Below are 20,759 nucleotides of genomic sequence, written 5' to 3'. Positions count from 1 at the left end.
TCTGTAGTAGGAAATGACAACCTATTGATGTCATTTGTATGATATTTAACGTGTAACTTCATCCCAAACACACTCACTCACTTTCATGTCCTTTAATTTCAGGACTCAGATAACCACCATGTTTTTTATTTATTTTTTATTTTTATTTTTTTATTATTATTATTTTTAAACTTTTTATAATTTTTATTTTTGGTTAAAGTATTACAAATGTTCCTTTTTCTCCCCAGTGACCCATTCCCCCCCGTTCCTTCCCCCTCCCCAGTCACTCTCCCCACCATTGTCCGTGTCCTTGGGTTGTATATATATGCCCCACCATGTTTTTTAAATATCTGTCATAAGGATAGCACGCTGATAGTATATTCCTCTTTTTCTTTATAACTTTTTCTTTCCAGTAATAAGTTTTTGTTATTATAGTATATCTTGGATAATTAAATGGTTAAAAAAAGCAGCATATGTGGGTTAAATCTCCTACTTCAAGTTGTTGTGCCTATAAGAAAACAATTCTTGTAGATGGTATTTCATTTTTATTTTGGTAAAGTTAATAGCGTACAACTTATTTCTCTCATCAGTGCATTTTGTTGAATTCCCTAAATTGCATATATTCTGAAATTCAAATATTTTCAGGCTTTTCTTAACTTTGAGAAGTGATTACATTTTTTGACTTCAGAATCTTAACAAAATATTAAATTATTAATACTAAGATTTTAACTACAGCAATTAATTATGACCTAAAAATTTTTTAACTTAAAATTTAAGTTTAAAATTTTAAGCTTAATTGTTATAGTTAGAAGTTATATATATTTTTTAAATGTGTTATTTTCGCTGCCCAAAAATGTACAAAATAAATACAGATTGCTAGTTTTCACATTAAATTTTAATTTTCTTAGAATTTCTTAAGTTATTACTGAGCATTAGTCTGTCTACCAAGTGCTGCTTTTTTTTTTTGTTCATCCTCACCTGAGAATATTTTCCCCAATGATTGTCAGAGAGGGTGGAGGGAAATTGGAGGAGAGAGAAAAACATTGACTGGGGCCGGGGATCAAACTTGCAACCTAGGCATGTGCCCTTGACCAGAATTCGAACCCTCAACCCTTCTGTGTGCAGGCCGATTCTTTAACCATTGAGCCACACCGGCCAGGGCCTACCAAGTACTTCTTGATGCTGCTGATAGAGAAATTGCACTGCATGATCTGAGTAGCTTTCTTAAGCTTGATAGAGAAGTTGTGATACTAAAAGTTGGCTTAAAATCTTTCACTTGAGAAAAGGCCACTTTTCTCAAAGAGTGAATAAAACATGAATTGAAGAGCAAACTCTTGTTAGAATCACATACTGGGGTCATGAAGAAATGATACTTGTATGCCACGGAAACAGCTTGCTTCTATAGTCAGGTTACTTATAGTTGGTATTGTTGTTGCAGCACTTAAAAAAACATTTGGTTTTCAGTTTTTCAAAATGGGGTGATGGAAAAATTATGAGTCTTCGTATTTCATAAAAATTAAAATGCTAAAATCTATTTAAGCCATTGAGCTTGACTGTTGTCTTACCCAAAAGTAATATATGTAATAGGCCAGAAAATTGCTTATTTATTTAATCTAAACTGATTAATATTCTATCAAGTGTAAAATTAGGAAAGAATTGGTTTTTTACTTCTTTGTTTGACAGAAGACAATTATTTTTCTCTTAAGTCTTTATAATGTAAAAGATTATGAGACTTTAGGGTGTTTTTTCTTGGTTATTTCACAGGATATTTGCAGCAACTCTTATGTAATGATTTTATGTTTTATACATATAAGTGATTTATTTTTAATTGTAGGAAGATATCGATGCAGAATCTTCATTTTCATTAAATATGAACTTCAGCAGTAAAAGAACAAAATTTAAAATTACTACATCAATGCAGAAAGACACACCACAGGTAAGTGCTTTACTATGTCATTTCTTTTGGAAATATTTAAGAATTATACTTTGCAAGTAGAGTAACATTGAGATGATGCAAAATTTTGCACATCAAAATTAATAATATGATATATTTTCTCTAGCTTCTTCTTTGCATTTATACTAAACTTACAATCAAAATCTCTGCCGGTGTTTTAGATTTTAAAAACTAGTATAATGGGTACCTAAGGAAAAGGGTGTTGCATTTATTGCTTTTAAACTAAATGTATTGCTCTGCTTTGCATCTTTCTAAAAATTCCTACCTTGAATAGTGATATAATCTCTTATATTTTTCATTAGTAAAATAAGGGAAAGTTTTACAACACATTTATTTCAAAGGAAAATTGTTAAAAATGCTTTTCAAACTTTTCATGTGCAAATGAACCACCTAGGGATCTTGTCAGAACTCAAATTGTGATCTATGAGATGTGGAGTGGGGTCCAGACTACCAGATAAGCCGGTTTGCATGTATGCTATTGATTCTTTAAACTCAGCGGTGACTCTTGCTTAGTTCTTGGATAGCCTGTTCACATCACTTATATTTCCTTATTGCTACCTGTGTGCCATCCTGTCCTTGGGCTTGGGGCTGGATGCGAAGGTATATACAATGTCAGACCCTCTTCAGGAACTTCCCCATGGGGAAAAAACATTAATGAATTGCTATTAAATGTAAACCCTAAAGTGTTCAGTATTCTATTTTTCTTCAGACTAATGAATAATAATTTGTAATATATGGGTTGTATTTTATCTTTTAAAAGCTATTATGCGATCCCTATTAATGTGGCATTGCCTACTCCTATGCCTTGCTTCTAGACTGTTACCTTAAGCTGCATGGAGATATGTCCTTTCTGCCCCATCCTTTTTGGCTTCTTTGCTTGAGCCAAATAGAATCCTCCACAGTTCTTCGCCTTGAACCCTGATCTAGTGTGTACTTGGAGCCAATTACTAAAGCATCTAAAAGCATTGTGATATAGTGTTTGTACTCACTGATAGGACAGGAGTCTTGAAAATTATTGCGCTGTGTCACTTAAGTTCTACTTTACTGCCTGTTTACATTAAATACAGTCTACAATAGTATTAATTTTTTAAAATAACATTCCAACTTAAACCCAACGAATGTATGTGTAACTCATTGTAAATATTCTTTTAGTAAAGATTATGTGATACTGAGCACATAATAACTGTATAACTTGATGCTCAGTATTTTCCATTTTATTGAATTTATTGGGGTGACACTAATAACAAAATTATACAGATTTCAGGTGCACAGTACAACACATCATCTGTCTACTGTATTGTGTGTTCACCACCCCAGGACAAATCTCTTTGCATCATTTTTTATTCCCTCTATGCCCTCTTCTACCTTGATGCTCAGTATTGATTGGAAATTTATTCAAATTCATTGATAAAGTGAATTAAGAACAATTATGATTTGATGTCTCATTTGCTTTTTTTCCCCCCTGTAAAACAGGAAATGGAACAAACTAGAAGTGCTGTAGATGAGGACCGGAAAATGTATCTCCAAGCTGCTATAGTTCGTATCATGAAAGCACGAAAAGTACTTCGGCATAATGCCCTTATTCAAGAGGTAAAAGGGGGAAAAGTCCTGAAAACTTCTTGTGGTAGAAGGTATTACGAGTGTACAGATTAGGAATGTTTCTTTGTAAAGATGATACAAAAATACTATGATTCACAAATAGCATAAAGATATGCTTCATTATGTAATGGGAACAGTACTCATGTAATTTCAGTATTAAATTCAGATTTGCTTTGGCTTGAATTTAGAGGTAGAGACTTCACCAATTTATTGAGTCTTTTCTCCAGTTATTGGAGGAAGTTGACCACATCAAATAGTCATTCCATAAATATATTGAGTGTCTGTGATGCAGTAGTACTGTGCTTGTTGTTAGAGGTTAAATGCAGAGCAAAGCAAAGTGTCGCTGCTGCCCTTTTGGAGTGCACAGTCTACTAGGGAAGGACTACATTATTGAAATAATATGCAAGTAAATATAAAGTTACAGTAACATGCACTGAATAAAGTTATACAATACTGTGAGAATGTACATAAAAATCTTGACTTAGGGGATATTGGGGAAAGCTTCCTTGAGAAAGTGTTACTTTAGCTAAGAGCTGAAAGTTGAGTAGGGGTTAAATAGAAGCTTGAGGGTGTTGGTATTTAGATAGATTAATTAGTTTATAGTTTGTGTATGAGCTTTAGATTTTGCTATTTTTTTTATGTTTTTCATTTTAATTCCTTTACAACATAAACAAGCTTTTTCCTTACTTTGCGTAAAAAATTATTTTTGGTTATTATGTTAAAATTGATCTAATTCCCCCTCTCTCCTTATGCACTACTCTTTGAGTTTAAAAATTTTAATATTGTTATGGCACTCACTTACTTGATATGTCATGTGTATCCATTTAAGATGATTTTATTGTTTAATATAATTTCATAATTATTTTAAGTATATTTTTCTATATGCCTTAGATATGCTTGATGAAACCTCAATAAAGTTGTCACTTTTATAGCTGATTGGTTAAAAGTAATTATTTATAACTGATTAATTGGCAGTAGTTTGACACCCATGTCTCTCTTACAGGTGATTAGCCAGTCAAGAGCTAGGTTTAACCCTAGTATCAGCATGATTAAGAAGTGTATTGAAGTGCTGATAGACAAACAGTACATTGAACGCAGCCAGGCTTCAGCAGATGAATACAGTTACGTAGCGTGATGTTGCTCTCCTCCTGTGTGGGTATGAGAAGATCGTTGCCATCACCATTTGGTGTATTCCTGTGGGGAAAAGAGCAGGCCTATGCCTCCATAATTTGGTCATTTGGCAGTCCCTGTTTTTTCTGCTGTTTACAACATCACCAGTGCCACATCATGAGCGACAGAGAAAATGCCTAGAGATATTTCAAGCTCATGTCATTATGACATTTCTTAAAACTTTATTAAAGAATGAGTGAAGTATTGCTGAAATGTGGAAATTTGGTTGGGTACCATGCTTTTTCTCCCCTTCACGTTTGCAGTTGATGTGTGTGGTTTTTTTTTAATGTATCTTAAAGGAATAAAATAAAAAACTTAAATATCATAATATGACAGATAACCTAATAATTGTATCTACATTAATGACAAACATGATATTGCTGCTTGTCAAATAAAAAAATTAAAGAAATAAACTGCCTTTTTTATGTTGATGGAGTATCACACTAAATAATACATGTAAATGTTCATGAGTCATCAAAGCAGCTAATGCAGCTTTAGTTGCATTTTTATCTGAATGGTTTAATTCACTTGTACTCCTACTTAAATCCTACTGAAATATGTTGATTATTGTTCTTGAGTGCATAAAAATGCATTCAGCATAAAGAATGTTTCCTTTTTATCGATTGGAACTACACTGGATATAAGTGTTTTGAATATTGAGAATTTAATTTTGTCAAAGAGTTTCTAGTAATGTGTGCTACACCACAGAAATGGAGTATGAGGGGAATATGTAGTGACTTCAAGTCTGGCATAGAAATAGCCTTTCATTCAAAAGTCATCTCTGTTTTCATAATATATTAATTCTAACATAGACTAATGCTTCAGCTCTATGGCCTTCCCCTCTACCTTTCTCTAAGTTGTAAGAGATCCTGTAATAGCAAAAGACCCTTATACTCTCTAACATTTCCATGCTAGATTCATAAGTCACAGCTATGTTTAGCAGTGCATAACCTAACACCTTTTAAAAATCTGTATATTGGCCTGGCTGGTGTGGTTCAATAGTTGAGTGTCAACCCAGGAACCAAAAGGTCACCGGTTCAGTTCCCGGTCAGGGCACATCCCTGGGTTGCAGGCTCCATCCCCAGCAGGGGGCATGCAGGAGGCAGCTGATCAATGATGTTTCTCTCTCATCGACGTTTCTATCTCTCCCTCTCCCTTCTTCTCTCTTAAAGTCAATAAAAACATATTTAAAAGAAAATCTGTATATTGTATTATACCAGGGGCCACTTATGTAGAAACATGAAATTCCATTATTTTGTTTATTATATGTATCAACAGCTAGTATTAGTACTCTGGTCTGTTATAATTTTTTTATCTATTTACCCTATCTCCCCTACCACCATAACACACACATACACATAATTTTTTAAAGCTAGAATCTTTTAAAGCATATTTCACACAAATCATTTCAATTTTAATACTTTAGTGTATATTTCTAACAGATAAGGCCTTTTTTAAAAATAAAAACAATTTACTTTTACAGCTGGTTTGTTTGATTGCACTTTTTCTAACTCATGTCTCACATGTTTAAAAAATCTGAGCTTATAACTTAGGTACTGTACATCTCATTTTACCTTTCTTCCTAGAGACAAAATAATGGCAAATCATATAGTATTATACATTTTACTGTGAAAAAACAACCCTTTGTTTTAACTTTTTGATAGAGTTTTCCAAATTGATTCCTTTTTTCTTAAATATTTATAAATGTTAAATCAAGTCTTATCTTGGTATCTGTCAAGAAAATACAGAGTGAGGCAAAAGTAGGTTTATAGTTCATGTGGAAAATAATACAATAATTAATAATAATACAAGAATAAACTCTGTGTTTTGTGTACTCACAACTATAAATCTACTTTTGCCCAGCCCTGTATATTATATTGGAAAATGGGCAAAATACTTGTGCTGAAGTCTACAGAAATCACTGACAAGAGTTTTCCTTGCATCTTTTTTCCATTTTATCTGAAAGGAAATTATTTTTATATGTATGTATAAATATTATGTATTTTTTTAAATGTGTTTTTATTGATTTCAGAGAGAGGGAGAGATAGATAGAAACATCAATGATGAGTCATTAGTAGGGTGCTTCCTGCACGCCCCCTTCCGGGGATGGAGCTGCAACCTGGGCATATGCCCTGACCAGGAATCTGTAATCTCCTGGTTCATGGGTCGATGCTCAACCACTGAGACACACCGGCCAGGCTGAAAGAAAATATATTAAAGACATACTTGTTCATGAGTAAGAAAGAGGCCAGATACATTTAACCAAGCCACCAGCTCAAAAGTAAGCAGTGTTTAGAATGAATTTTAGGCCACACCTTCCCCTGAGGAAAATGAGGGAAGGGTTACAATCTCCTGAAATCCCTACTGCAGGAGATCTGAGCACAGCCCAGGGAAGGTTGTGTGCCTTATGCTTGTGGGCAGAAAGGGTCAAAGCTTAAAAAGGGAAAGAAGAGGGAGGAGAGGAGAGGTTTCTCTGCGCTTTATCTCAGAAAATAAAAATGTGAGTAAAACTTTCAGAGGTTTTAAAAAATACATTAATATTGAGGTAGTTAACATGCATGAGTCTGATACATTTAACAGCCAGTGCAGCTCTTGTCAACAATCCATCCTTTCCCTTTGAAACCAATTTCTTTAATTGCTACTGTAGGTTCAGATTCATTCTAGGATTTACTTCAATATTGTATGATATTTGATTTAATATAAACAAAAGAATAGGCAGTCTGGGATTTGTGTTTACTTTATGTATAATGTAGTATATCTGTAGGATTTTGTAACCTGTGTATCCTGCAGTGCTGTAAAATTTCTGTTAATTTTTTTTTAACCTTTATTAAGTGCAGACTGTGACAGGCGCTTCCACATATGTTTTATTTGATCTTTAGATAATCTTGTTAACTATACAGTGTTCTTGTTACTGACCTGAAACAGGTCCTGCCACTTGGTAGGTGTCGGCCAAAAGAGCACTCCAAGTTGATTGTGTTAGTAGGAACTTTATTGTAAGCCAGCGAGCAAGGAGTGCACTGGGATTCATTTCCTGAGCTGTGCCTCCCCTAGAACAAAACACCACATGGTATTACAGGGCTAGTTGCTTACATCATCACATGTTAAGGTATGTTTGGGGTGAGCATGAGCAGTAAGTGGATATGGCTATACATACATTGCATGTATAGAAAATGACGTATAACCTCCACCTTGGACAGAGATTTTTTTTAATGAGGGTATAATTAGAAAAATTCATGCCATCAAAGGGTCCTCTGGTCTGGGGTGGTTTTCTTATTTTTACTTTCTAGTCCTGAAGGAAAATATCTCGCAAGCTTTGTCAGTAATCAGTCAGTAACCAAGCTTAGCAAATGTTTAGGTCATTGCATAGGTTTTCCCCTAGTTCTTAACCCTTGTGTACCAGAGAAGTAGACTACACTCTGTTTCTTAGATGAGGAAACTAATGAAGAGAGTTTTCCAGGAGTCCTTGCCAGAAACTGCAGAACCTTAATTTAATCCCAGTAAAAGTTGTGGTCCTAATAAATATATTTCTTTCTATATGATATAGCCTATAAGATAGATAGAAATACTTCATTTTATACATTAAGAATAGTTTTTCCTGACTATTAAGGAAAAATGGATTTCTAGTTAAATAATTTGTGATAATAAGCACTTCATTTTTTGTTCCTTAAGATACTTAATGGTCAAGTGACTTAGCTTACAGCTGATTCATGGCAAAGGGTACTTGCGAATGTAGTATTTTACATTCACATGTACAATTATAGAACATTTATTTCAAGTGTATTTACTTAATGCTAACCTGTTTTCAGGTTAAAAAATTTTAAACTATATAGTAGTAATGGATAATTTATTGAGCTCTTAATTTTTGGTTCCTAGGACAAATTCTTGATTGAGCATGGTCAAAGTAAAGATGTGAACTTTTAAAATACTTAGGAACAGTGGTACATGGGCTTTAGCTAAATGAATGGCAGTTAATATGGAGAGGCCCACTGGTTGAAGGTTGATATGTTCGTGAAGCATTTCTAAGGCTGAAGCAATTAAATTGGGCAATCCTTACATGAAACAAACCATTTATAGGCTAGAACTCATTAAAGGTAGGATTCATAGATGGGGAGAAATAATTTTTATATGCAGTGACTGCACTTCATAGGGAATTCTAAGGTTTTTTCCTTTCCCAGCCCTCCATTTATAACTCAGGCAATTCACCTTTCCTTCATCATCTAGCAAACATTCACTGGTGCCATGGTATTGTGGGTACAGTTGCTGTAATGATTAGCCAAAAAGATAAGATCTGCCTATATGGAGCTTTTAGACTTGCCACAGTCATAAATATGTCATTCCAAGTGTCAGTACTTGTAAAGGGAAATCCTGGGTACTCTGAGGAGGGCTACATAAGAGAAAAGGGGACAATGAAGGCAGGAGAACATACACTTTTTATTTATTTATTTTTTTATTTGTTGTCATGACTTTTTTTTTTTTTTTTTCAAGTATTACAAATGTCTCCTTTTTTAACCCATTGATCTGCTCCATCCTGCACCCCCCCCTTCCAGGCCTTCACCACACTTTTGTCTCTGTCATTGGATTATGCACATATGCATATAAGTTCTTAGGTTATTCTCTCCTGAGCCACCTCCCACCCCCACCTTTCCTCTGAGATCCCTCAGTCTGTTCCATGCTTCTGTGTCTCTAGATCTGTTTTGTTCATCGGTTTATTTTCATTAGATCCCACATATGAGTAAGATCATGTGAGTGTCTTTCTCTGACTGGCTTATACTCTTCAGGTGCCACCATGCTGTCTCAAAGGGTACGGGACCCTTCTTTTTTACAGCTGCATAGTATTCCATTGTGTAAACGTCCAAGAAGATACTTGATATGATTTTAATCTTCTTGTAGATACTTGTTTTGTTTCCTAACATGTAGTCTATCTTTGAGAATGTCCCATGTGCACTTGAGGAGAATGCCTATTCTCCAGCTTTGGGGTAAAATGTTCTGTAAATGTCAAGTAAATCCGTCTGATCTAATCTGTCATTTAGAGTGACTCCTTATTGATTTTTTTTGTCTGAAAGATCTATCCAGTAAAGTCAGTGGGATGTTAAAGTCCCCTACTATGACTGTATTGCTGTTGATCTCTCCTTTAAAGTCCTTCAGAATTTTATTTTTTTCCATCCTGTGTGAGTCTTTTGTTCTGAGGTGGGTCTCTTCTAGGCAGCATATATTTGGGTGATGTTTTCTTATCCATTCAGCTACCCTGTGTTTTGACTGGAGCATTTTAATACACTTATATTTAAGGTGTTTTTTTTTAGTTAATTTTACTTGTTTATTTATTTGTTTTTTATTGGAGGTAGAGGAGAGGGAGAGAGAGAGAGAAACACCTATGAGACAGAAATATAGATCGGCCGTCTTCTGCATGCCCCCTACTGGAGATGGAGCCGCAACCCAGGCATGTGCCCTGACCGGGAATTGAACCACATTGACCTCTTGGTGCATGGGACAATGCTCAATCCACTGAGCCACACTGACTGGGCTTAAGGTTATTGATAGGTACTTAACTATTGCCATTTTATTTCTTTATGCCTATTTTTCTCATTCTCTCTATTTCAAGTTATTTTTACAGCAGTCCCTTTAACATTTCTTGCAATGCTGGTTTGGTGGTGATAAACTATAGCCATGTTTTGTCTAGGAAGCTCTTTATTTCACCATCTATTTTGAATGATAGCCTTGCTGGATAGAGTAGTCTTGGTTTCAGATCCTTGTTTTGCATTACCTTGAATACTTCATGCCATTCCTTTCTGTCCTGTAACGTTTCTGGTCAGAACTCAGCTGACAGCCTTATAGGAGTTTCTTTGTAGGTAACAGCTTGCTTTTGGTGCCTTTAAGATTCTCTCTTTGTCTTCAATTTTTGACATTTTAATTATGATGTGTCTGGGTGTGGGCCTCTTTGGGTTATTCTTGCTTGGGACTTTCTTGGTGCCTCCTGAACTGGTGTGACTTTTTCCTTGACAAAAAGGAAAGCTAGGAAAGTTTTCTGCCATTATTTCTTCAAACAGGTTCTCTAACCCTTGCTTACTTTCTACCTCTTCTTATATTCCTGTGATGCAAATATTGTTATGTTTCATGTTGTCCCACATTCCCTTAAACTGTCCTGCTTTTTAATTGTTTTTTCTTTTCGTTTCTCTGATTGAGTGATTGTTTTTCTACCCTGTCTTCTAATTTGCTGGTCCTATCCTCAGCTTCCCTAAATCTGCTGTTTATTCCTTCCAATGTATTTTTTATTTCTACTATGTCATTCTTCGTTTCCTTCATAGTTTCCATTTCTTTTCTCATGCTGTTGAGCATTCTTATGATCAGTTTTCTGCACTCTGTATCTGATAGATTGCTTATCTCCATTTCATTTAGCTCTTCTGGAGAATTATTTTGTTCTTTCACTTGGGGCTTGTTTTTTTGTCTCCCATTTTGGCTACCTGTTTGGATTTGTTTCTATGTATTAGGTAGACCTGCTAGGACTCCCAGTCTTTTGGAAGGTCACTGGTGCAGGCCAGTGTCAGTTGCTATTTTTGACTGACCTTGGGTACCCTGTTTGAAGCTTTCTGCACTTCATAGTTTGTGGTTCCCTTTTCTGGCACTGTGTGCGTTTGGAAAGGACCAAGATGTGCACCAAGGTCTGCTTTTCCAAGCCCTGGGTCCAGAAGCACATCACGCAAAGATTCAGAGCACCCAGAGGCAGATTGTTATTCATTCTCTTAACAAGCCTCAGGCTGTAGAAACTCCACAGGGTGGGGCGAGAGGTTTTCAATCAGTGGTGCAGTTGCCACCCCCTCCACCAAAAGCTGCTGGGACTGTAAAGGTCTGCCTGAGATAGATGTCCTCTGCCTGGAGGAATGACGCACAGGAATCCAGATAGCTGCCCTCCGACCTCTATCCCCCTGCCAGCACCTGTGGACTCTCCTCACACAGCTCCAGTCCACTCTGCCCTCCCTCTAATGGAGTCGAAGGTGAGTGGCTGCATACAAAACTGTGCATTGGTCCTTTAAGAGTGTGCTTGCATTTCCAGCTGCTTCTCCCTGGCAGACTGGAACCTGGTTGCTTTTCACAGCCAGGTGTTATGTGCTTTTCACAGTCAGGTTTCTCAGTTCTGGTGCTCTGGGCTGGGGAGCCCAGCTTGGGTTTTAGACCCCCGAGTCCTCAGTGGGAACCCCCCACAGCTGAGATACCCCTCCTGACCTTCAGCCGCTGCCTGTGGGAGCCCAGCCAGCCCTCTTGCACCTCCACACTTTCTACCAGCTCTATACCGTCTCCACATTTTGTCCTTGGTTATGATGGTGCTCTCCAGCCAGTCTTCTTACGCAGTTTATTATTCAGGGTGGTTTTTCTATATTTTAGTTGTAATTCCAGTTTGATCCTGGGAGAGTGTCAGTGTAGCTTCCACTCAGCCTGCTGCCATCTTAGAATCCTGTCATGACTCTTTTTTCCCACATGAGAGTTCACCTCTAGGGCTGGACCTGAGCACTTAATCCCAGGGAATTTTCAGCCTCAGTTTCCCTTCCTGCAACTGCCCCTTAGGTTCCAGGAGAGCATATTCTAACAGGAGTTTACAGCAAAGATCCTGAGGTAACAAGCAGCAGCCAGAACCTAAGAGTCAAAAGACCTGTATGATTGGATTATATGGATTTTAAGCAGGAGAGTTATATTTGCATAAAAAAAAATATTGCTAAGTTTTCTTAACTTGGGTGATGAGTGAATATTTTTCTTTTGATGTTTGTGAACTATTTCATAATAATATTTACAAAGTTTAGTGGGAAATGGATAATCTGAATTAGGGTGAAGAATGGACTCTAGAGGCAAATGATGGATATGTGGGGTTAGACCTCGGTAGAATATAAGCAGTTTATGTGAGTGGCAGTGGCAATCTCTAGAGGGATAAAGTAGATAAAATTGGCACAGTATAATAATGGATTGGGTGAGTAAGGAAAAGGATGAATCAAAGATTACACCTATGTTTTTGGCTTTCACAACTAATGCCACTCGGTGAGCGAGGTGCCCTCGAACAGGAGGAGGCACACATGGAGAAGGAGAATGGAGAAGGCACACATGGTCTTGGTTATAGAAACCTTGCATTTGATGCGCTTTTGAGATGAGTGGAGCAGGCAGGTTGATCTCTACTGCATGGAAGCTGTGACCCTGAATCTTAGAAACCATGGAGACTTTTTTTAGAGAGTAGAAGGGAGGGAGGGTGGATGGGGGGAGAGAGAGAAACATTGATGTGCCAGTGCTCTAGCTACTGAGCCACACAAGCCAGGGCCACAGAGGCTTTTTAATCTGCCTCATTTCTCTGACTAGGTGATGGATTAATGTCCAGGTTAAGTGAGTAGACAGTAACCAACATTTACCACATGAATATATTACATACATTTTTTAAGTCATAAACACAGGAATGAAAGGGTTGAGAGTGTTTGTTTATAAAAGTAATAGGATTTTCTCTAGCTGGTTTTGCTCAATGGTTAGAGCATTGGCCTGTGGACTGAAGGATCTCGGGTTTGATTCCAGTCAAGGACACGTATCTTTGTTGTTGCAGGCTTGATCCTCGGCCCCAAGTGCAGGAGGCAACCAATCAATGTATTCTCTTACATCGATGTCTCTCTCTCTCTCTCTCCCCCACTCTCTCTGAAAAGCAATGGGAGAGGATTAAAAAATAAATACATTAAAAAAAAAAAAAAGTTCTAGCATTTGTCTTCCTAGGACTTGAGTTGATGTCTTTGTCCTCCCTACCTTGAAACAAGGAAACATTTATAGAAGTTGGGTAATTGAGCCAAAAGGAAACCTGTCATCTCATTATCTCTTATATTCACAAATCTTTGTCAACTGCTGGTTAAGCACAGCCCTTGAGGGAGAAATACCTCAGTGGTTTGCATTTTCCTGACAAGTTTAATAATACCATTTTTCAGCAAAAGGAGGGAACCTTCAGGAATCAATTTGTAGAAAAGAACTTGAATAAGAAAGGAAGGGTTTTTAAAGATTTTGTTTCTTTATTATTGTTTCCTCTTTCCTTATTGTTAGTAGCTTACTACTTATAGTTGTAGTAATTGAGAATTGCAGCCAGTGTTGAAGTTAGCACCCCTGGGGAAGGGGTAAAGTTAGTGGGTTGCTAATTTATTACTGTCTGGCCAGATTCATATTTTTCTTGACAGAGCTTTGGTGTTGCAGGGAAAAGATGTAAATTTCCTGTGATTTATAACCAGCTTTGTTTAGGTATCAGCTAGCTCATGGAACTCCTACTAGCATAGCACGCAATCCTATGCTAAGAGCCTCAACTCCTTATAGTGGGTTGGTTTAACCTGTCTTCTAGGGAAGAAAGGCAGATGTGGTAAGCAAAGAACTACTTTTAACAGAAATAAACTGGTTTAGCATAAGTTGTTTAGCATAACATCTGCCCCAACGAGGTCAGTGATACAACAGAAGTACTCTGACGTTAAAGGAAAAGTTGAATGCTAACTAGAAAAAACAAAAAAGCTGTTTTATCATTTTAGCTTATATACAGCTAAAGAGACTAAATTCAAATCAATGCTATGCTATGAAATAAATATCTGAGGTTCCTTATTTAGATTATACATTTTATTATTTTTATTTATTTTTTAATCTTTACCTGAGGATATTTTTTCCATTGCTTTTCAGAGAGAGTGAAGAGAGAGAGAGAGAAACATCGATGTGAGAGAGACACATCCATTGGTTGGCTCTCACATGTGCTCCAACCAGGGCCGGGGATCAAGCCTGCAACCCCGGTACATGCCCTAGGCCGGAATCAAACCTATGACCCTTCAGTCCATAGGCCGACGCTCTAACCACTGAGCCAAACTGACTAGGGCAATATTATACATTTTAAAATAACCATCTCTAAGCATTGACAGCAAAGAAAGATAAGGACCTCCAGCCACTTGGTAAGTGGAATATGGAATAGAACTACGAAGTATAAGAAATCCGGAAACTGCATGTTCTCTCTACTTGTCAACTATGAGCTTGACCCTGGTAGGGGCCACCCTCTCCACTGCTCCACAATACAAGGAAGAGAGGCACTCAGAGTAAGGATGAGGTGACCATAGCCTAACACTCCACTTCGCTGCTGTCTTCTCACAGGCATTGACCTGTGTCTAAACAGAGGGCTTCAGTTTGCGTTCCTTAGGAAGCTGCATGTTCAGAAGGTCAGCTTTGTAACCTAACTTAAATATACAGCCCTGCAAGTAGCCTAGCAGAGACTTTTATTTAGAATTCATAACTTTGCTTAGATTAACCTGTACATGCACTTAGATCACTCTAGATGTTATGAGATTTGTGTAACCACATCCTATAATTTGCTAAGACTTTACAGAAGGGCTAGTTAAACCTCCTTTCATACCTACACCATCCCTGACATTGATGACTGCCAGAGCTGTCTTTTCAAGAACAAGCCTAGGATGAAATTTGCAGGACCAGGGGGCTGATCTGGCTCAAACAGCCCGGGCTTACCAAAGTGGCCTGAAGGACCCTATACTGACCTCCCGATGAACTTTTCTCACTGTACCTTCATTATAATAATATCTCCCAGGGGCAGAGACTTCCCACCACTTTTCCCACCATGTATAGCCATGTTTTCTAACAGCGCAGGCACAAATATGCCCCCACCTATACATGCAATGAAGCTCACCTTGTTGTTTATGCATGATTTCCCTGAATAAAGACAAATCTGATCCTTTGTTCAGGGACACAATGCTTTGGGGAAGTAGCCTTTCCATCCCCTCACCCCCATTTCCTTGCCTGCCAGCTGACAATAAAGTGTATTCTTTCTCATGAAGTCCTCTGGGCGTTGTCATTTGGCTGGCAAATACTGACTAATTGGCCCCAGTTAGGTCTAGTAACGACCTTAGTTTTCGAAAAGTCAGTCAGGCTCACTGCATACCCAGTAACCTAAATCCAATCTGATTAGACCTGAAAGCTCTGAGACCAATTGAAAATCCTTGAAGCAACAATCTGGGATGCAGAGATTAAGGAAGGTAAGGACCAAACCACCAAGTAATTAATTTTTGTCCCTGCTACACCATCATACCCTCCAGGGATGACTGATAAAAGAGCAATTATGTGGTCAACTGAAGAATCTCATGAGACACAGTGGAGCACAGTGTTAGAGTGCTGTGGTTTCTGAAAATACACAAATACAGTGAAGTGTGATGTGAACTCAATTAGGGTAAGTCCTTTTCTGCCTTAAGTGTTTACTCTGTTAACTTCTTTGTTTTGCAATGTTCATTTTTATGGGAATCATCTAATACCTTGTATTTAGCTACATATTGATTGTACATGTGCTTGACCCTGGTTGGGGCCACCCTATTCACAGAGAAGTTAATTATTGCATTGGGTTAGATAGTGCCTCCCCCCAAAATTCATGTCCATTCAGAACCTATAAGTGTGACATTATTTGGAAATAGGTTTTTTGCAGATATAATCAAGGTCATAGTGGATTTCCTTATAAGAAAAGGAAAATTTGGGCAGAGACACATGGGAGAGAAGGCTATGTGAAGACAGAGTAGAGATTGGAGTGGCACAGCAACAACTCGGAATGCCAGGGCTTTCCTATAACCACTGGAAACTGAAGAGATGAGAAAGGATCCTCATCAAGAGCTCTCAGGAGAGTGCAGCCCTGCCAACACCTTGGTTTTCTACTTCTAGCCTGCAGATCTGCAAGAGAATAAATTGTGTTGTTTTAAGCCACCAAATTTATGGTACTTTGTAATTGCAGTCCTAGAAAACTAATACATTTCCCTTAATAAAGTTTTTAAATGGGATTGCTTAAACTTTTTGTGGGCTTTTATATTTTAAATACTTTATATTTTAATTAGGAGATTACACGTTGGTATAAAAGCCAGCTAAACACGAGATCTGGTTTTTCCTTAACAAGACATAGAGAAAATAGTTACCAAAGAATCACCACTTACCAGATGAATATGTATATATATATATGAATAAAAAGCCAAACTCCCACCCACAAGTATGATTGGTTAGTGTATTTGGAGAGAGAAGATTGTTTGACTTTGCATTTGCTGTGGGTGGAAAAAGGCTCCTCCACAGGATCCTGAGGAAAGAATTCCAAGGACCCACCCACCTCCTGGCTTCCAATGCCCCACCCCCCCATGGAAGTGTACAACCATTTCTTCAACAAGGCCAAGGCAAAGGCCAGTGCCCAGAGTTTCTGATTCACAGTCTTTGGGAGCCCACACAGGCTCCAGGTGGCCACTAGACCCACATGGTCACATACTCCTGAGTGGGAGAGAACATGAACAAATGGTGAGTACAGGTCACTGAGGGGAGAGTGGGGGGGGGGGGGGGCACAATGCTTGATCTTTGTTCTCCTGGAATTAAGTATTCTCAGGCTTGGGAGGAACCCAGAGCTTTTTCAAAATAACCAATCAGCTTTCAAAACTTTCACAGACTTGCATTGGCTTCACCCCCCTTAGCCAATGATCTTTTTCCCAGGTTTGACTGACATGTTTCTGTAGTCCAGCACTTCCCCCTGTGCTGTTTTGACTTCAGGTCACATGTGCTTACCTCCCCTTTGTTCTATCCCTTCCCCCAGTGATCTGGGGGGGTGGGGGTGGAAAGGACTGGTGATTTCTTGGGGGGAGTGTGAAACTGTAGCCTCCTAATGAAGCAAACAGACTTCTGCTTCCCAGCTGAATATGCTCAACAATATTTGATTTCCCTTTGTTGTCTTTTCTTTATTAATAACCCACTAACTACAGTAGTATATTCAGTCTGATGTGTGCCTGTAACCTTCACTGCTCACCAGTCAGACTCTGCTCTGCTTCTGCAAATGCACACCAAGCCCACTCCTACAAGGAGTAAATGAGGGAGATTTGGAGCAAACCCAAGCCTGCAGTAAAAACTGTTCAAAAAGACCTCTGTTAATAGTGAGTGTGTAGCATCCTCTCTGCATATAAAGTGAGGCACACACTATAAAGAAACTCAAAGAGGAAAAACTCTGGTTAGATCCTAGCATGTGGCTGTGGCCATAGCTGCTAATTATTTGCTGAAAAAAGCAAGCAGTTTTCCAGTAAGCAGTCTTGTTTGCTGGCTCTTCCTTTTGTTCCCAGTCTCTTAATGTAGGAGTCTCTTGTTTCAGTCCTTGAACTTTTCTTTTTTCTCTTTTCATTAACCTTTTGGTGACTTCATCTAGTGCAATGGCTTCAATGCTATTTATGTCCCAACCACATCCAAAATAATAATATCCAGTCCACACCTCTCTCCCACATTCCAGAAGTGTCCAATAACCATCAATCTCCATATTTGGATGGTTAATGGACACCTCTAACTTAGCATATCCAAAACTGAACTCCTAATCTTCCCCTACCAACACCGTACGTGTTCCACTTACAACCTTGACCATTTCAGTTGATGGCAATTCCCTCCTTCCAGTTTCTCAGGCCAAAAACCTTGGAGTTTTTCTTTACTCATCTCTTTCTCTCGCATCTCATATGTTAGCTCTACTTTCAGAACATACTCAGATCTGGCAGATGGGTCGCCCCAGAGACAGTGACAGTAGTCCAACAGAACAGCAGATACATATCAAGCAGTAGGCTGCAGATAAGCATACCAGGATTATTGGTGGCAAGTGGCACTCGGCAGTATGGACAAGCAAGAGCTACCATCAGGAAAGGAGTCAGCAGATGTCAGGGGCCAGCTACTGAGTTTGGAATGTGCAAGCCAAGGCCCAGGGCTTGGGGAACAGAGATCCAAGTATGAGAAGCAAATCCTCAGTTAACCCCAGTGGAGCCTGAGAACCTCAGAAACAGGAGGACATTCACTCATTAGAATTCGCACACCAGACAAGCCTGAGTTAGCAGTGCTAGACTATAAACTTCTCCTATTGCACAGATTGGGTCTAGAGGCCAAAGTGGGGCTACACCCACAAGGGAGGTCAAAGGACCCCAGTTTAGAAAGATACGAGATTACTGGGCTGGAAGTCACACTGGCCTGACAACATTCTAACAGGATTGTCAAGGAAACTTGTTTCTGAAATACTCCAGTTCCAAACAAGAAGAATGGCAGACAGTTGTGTGTATAGTTTCCAGGCTTTGTGTCTTACCAGCCCCTGTAGGATCAATGCATTAGAGTTGGATTGGGCCTTAAAAGGCAAATACTTAAAATTGTCACACTGAAAGATCCCCTTCTCAGAGCCTGAAAAACTGGTCTCTGAATGAACTTTAATAATATCTAAGTCGTCACCATCTCCTCAGAGGGCCTTCCAGCAAGGCCCTGCTTTGCTGTCTCTCCCCCAGCTTCCCTAATCTTCCCTCACCACATACTGCGTTCCATTCCCCAGGCCCACGTGCACTTCCAGCACACCGTGGTCCTGCATCGTGGGCCCCAGGAAGTGATCCTAAACCATAATGCTCCTTGTGCTTCTTCCTAGACCCCCCTTCCTTCTCATCCCTGGTTGAGTGCATTGGGCTGGGTTTTAACCACAGGTCTCTTCCCTTACTATCTGTGCAGTTAGCTTCAGCTTCACCCAAACATTGCTTTAGGTTCAGAAGTCAAGTGGTTATGAGGGACTTTGACCTGTTGTGTCCCACCCCTGTTAGAGGCGCAGCCTAGAGACCCCAGAGAGGTGTTACTGTACAGCCCCCTGAGGCAGTGGGAGAGGGCTGTCCCCAACTTCCATCCTTCTCATATAAATGAATTTATACGAGAGATCTAGATTGTGTTGTGAAAACCAATTTTATTACAATTAAAGCAAGCACCTTTATTTAAAAAGCAAGGCAAGCAAATCTATACATCTGGCTTATGAAGCACAGACGGGCTCTCAGCTAATCTGAAGAGTGAGTTGGATGGAGGTCTGAGGCATTATATACCCTCCTGTCTATTGGGTTCAAAATTCCTCTGCTGAGTATTTTGGTACAGGTTAATTCTCAAGATCCCTTTTTACTTTGTTGTGGCCTTCCCAAAATTCATGAGAAGCACCTGGCAAGTTTATCTTACCAAGCCTTGAGACTGCTGGCTTCTCTGCTTAGGGAGTAAAACTGCCTTTTTTTCCTTTCCCCCTTTCCCCTCTCCGTTCCTGCATTCTCTTGTTAGGGAGGTTTTTAACCTTTTGCTCTCAAGTGTCCTTGACTGGGGAAGATAATGGCTTATTATTTACAAGCTGGCTGCAAATTGCCCACACTGTTTGGCCTTGTTTTAACTTTCCTGTCTCAGTTTCCTTATTCCACTTGCCCTGGAATTTTCCTAGCTCCTTACTGCCCTGTAACACCCCATACTCCCTGTGATTAGTGTTATGGCCCTTTGAGGAAGGACCTTGGACCTGTTGCCTAGAATCCCTTGCTGTTGTTCAATCTATTGTGTTGGAGCACCTGGTTTCAGTGACTGCGCAGCTGGTACTGAATTTACCATGTTCCTTCTCCGACACTGGGCTTTGAGATAGCATGGAGTCCTTGCTGGAGCCAGACTCTAGGTATGTCATTTTTTCCACCGCTTCTCCACAGACCGCTTCCCTATCTAGTTTTCCTTATGCCTCATGCCCAAGACTGCCTATTGGTTCCAGGTTGGTTCTCTGGAGCAGCAGAGAATACATGCAACTTCCTGCTGCATGGTAATTTTTCACAACTTATTTCCTGCAAGCTAAGCATTCTTAATTTAATATGGTTTCCAAACTATTTTCTATAACAGTAAGCACTCTTTCGCTCTCTAACTGGGAAATGTTGTTTATTAGACCAATTGTTCAAGTGTTCAGTGCTGAAAAGGCTCACGACTTACGTCAAATAACTATAGGCAAAGGAGGAGTTTTTTTAAAATCTTCTCCCGAGGATATGCGTAGTGATTTTAGAGAGAGAGGAAAGGGGTGGGGGGAGAGATAGAGAGAGAATAGATGGAAGAGAAACATTGCTTGGTTGCCTCCCATATGCGCCTGACCAGGGAATGAACCTGCATCTGGGATCGAATTTGCAACCTTTTGGTGTACAGGACTTTGCTCCAACCAGCTGAGCACCTGGCCAGGGCAAAGGAGTAGTTTTTTTAAGAGAAAATTTCCTTTTGAATCCAGTCC

At 38.9% G+C, this 20,759-nt stretch overlaps 1 protein-coding gene across 2 annotated transcripts in view; it reads left to right on the top strand.

Moving 5' to 3' along the window:
- The window catches only part of CUL2 (cullin 2), a 115,646-nt gene extending 109,933 nt beyond the window's left edge, over positions 1-5,713 (top strand). For both annotated transcript variants that reach the window (XM_016197155.2, XM_016197154.2), the window contains exons 19-21: positions 1,814-1,915; positions 3,407-3,523; positions 4,536-5,713. In XM_016197155.2, the coding sequence (XP_016052641.1) occupies positions 1,814-1,915; positions 3,407-3,523; positions 4,536-4,667 (351 nt within the window). In that variant the 3' untranslated portion in view covers positions 4,668-5,713. The remainder of the gene's footprint in view (positions 1-1,813; positions 1,916-3,406; positions 3,524-4,535) is intronic.
- Positions 5,714-20,759: the final 15,046 nt, after the last annotated feature.

The sequence above is a fragment of the Miniopterus natalensis genome, chromosome 1 (assembly GCF_054644295.1).
Source record: "Miniopterus natalensis isolate mMinNat1 chromosome 1, mMinNat1.hap1, whole genome shotgun sequence".
Taxonomy (NCBI): Eukaryota; Metazoa; Chordata; class Mammalia; order Chiroptera; family Miniopteridae; genus Miniopterus; species Miniopterus natalensis.
Note: the sequence above shows the minus strand (reverse complement) of the source record. Positions and strands in the feature narration are given on the sequence as shown.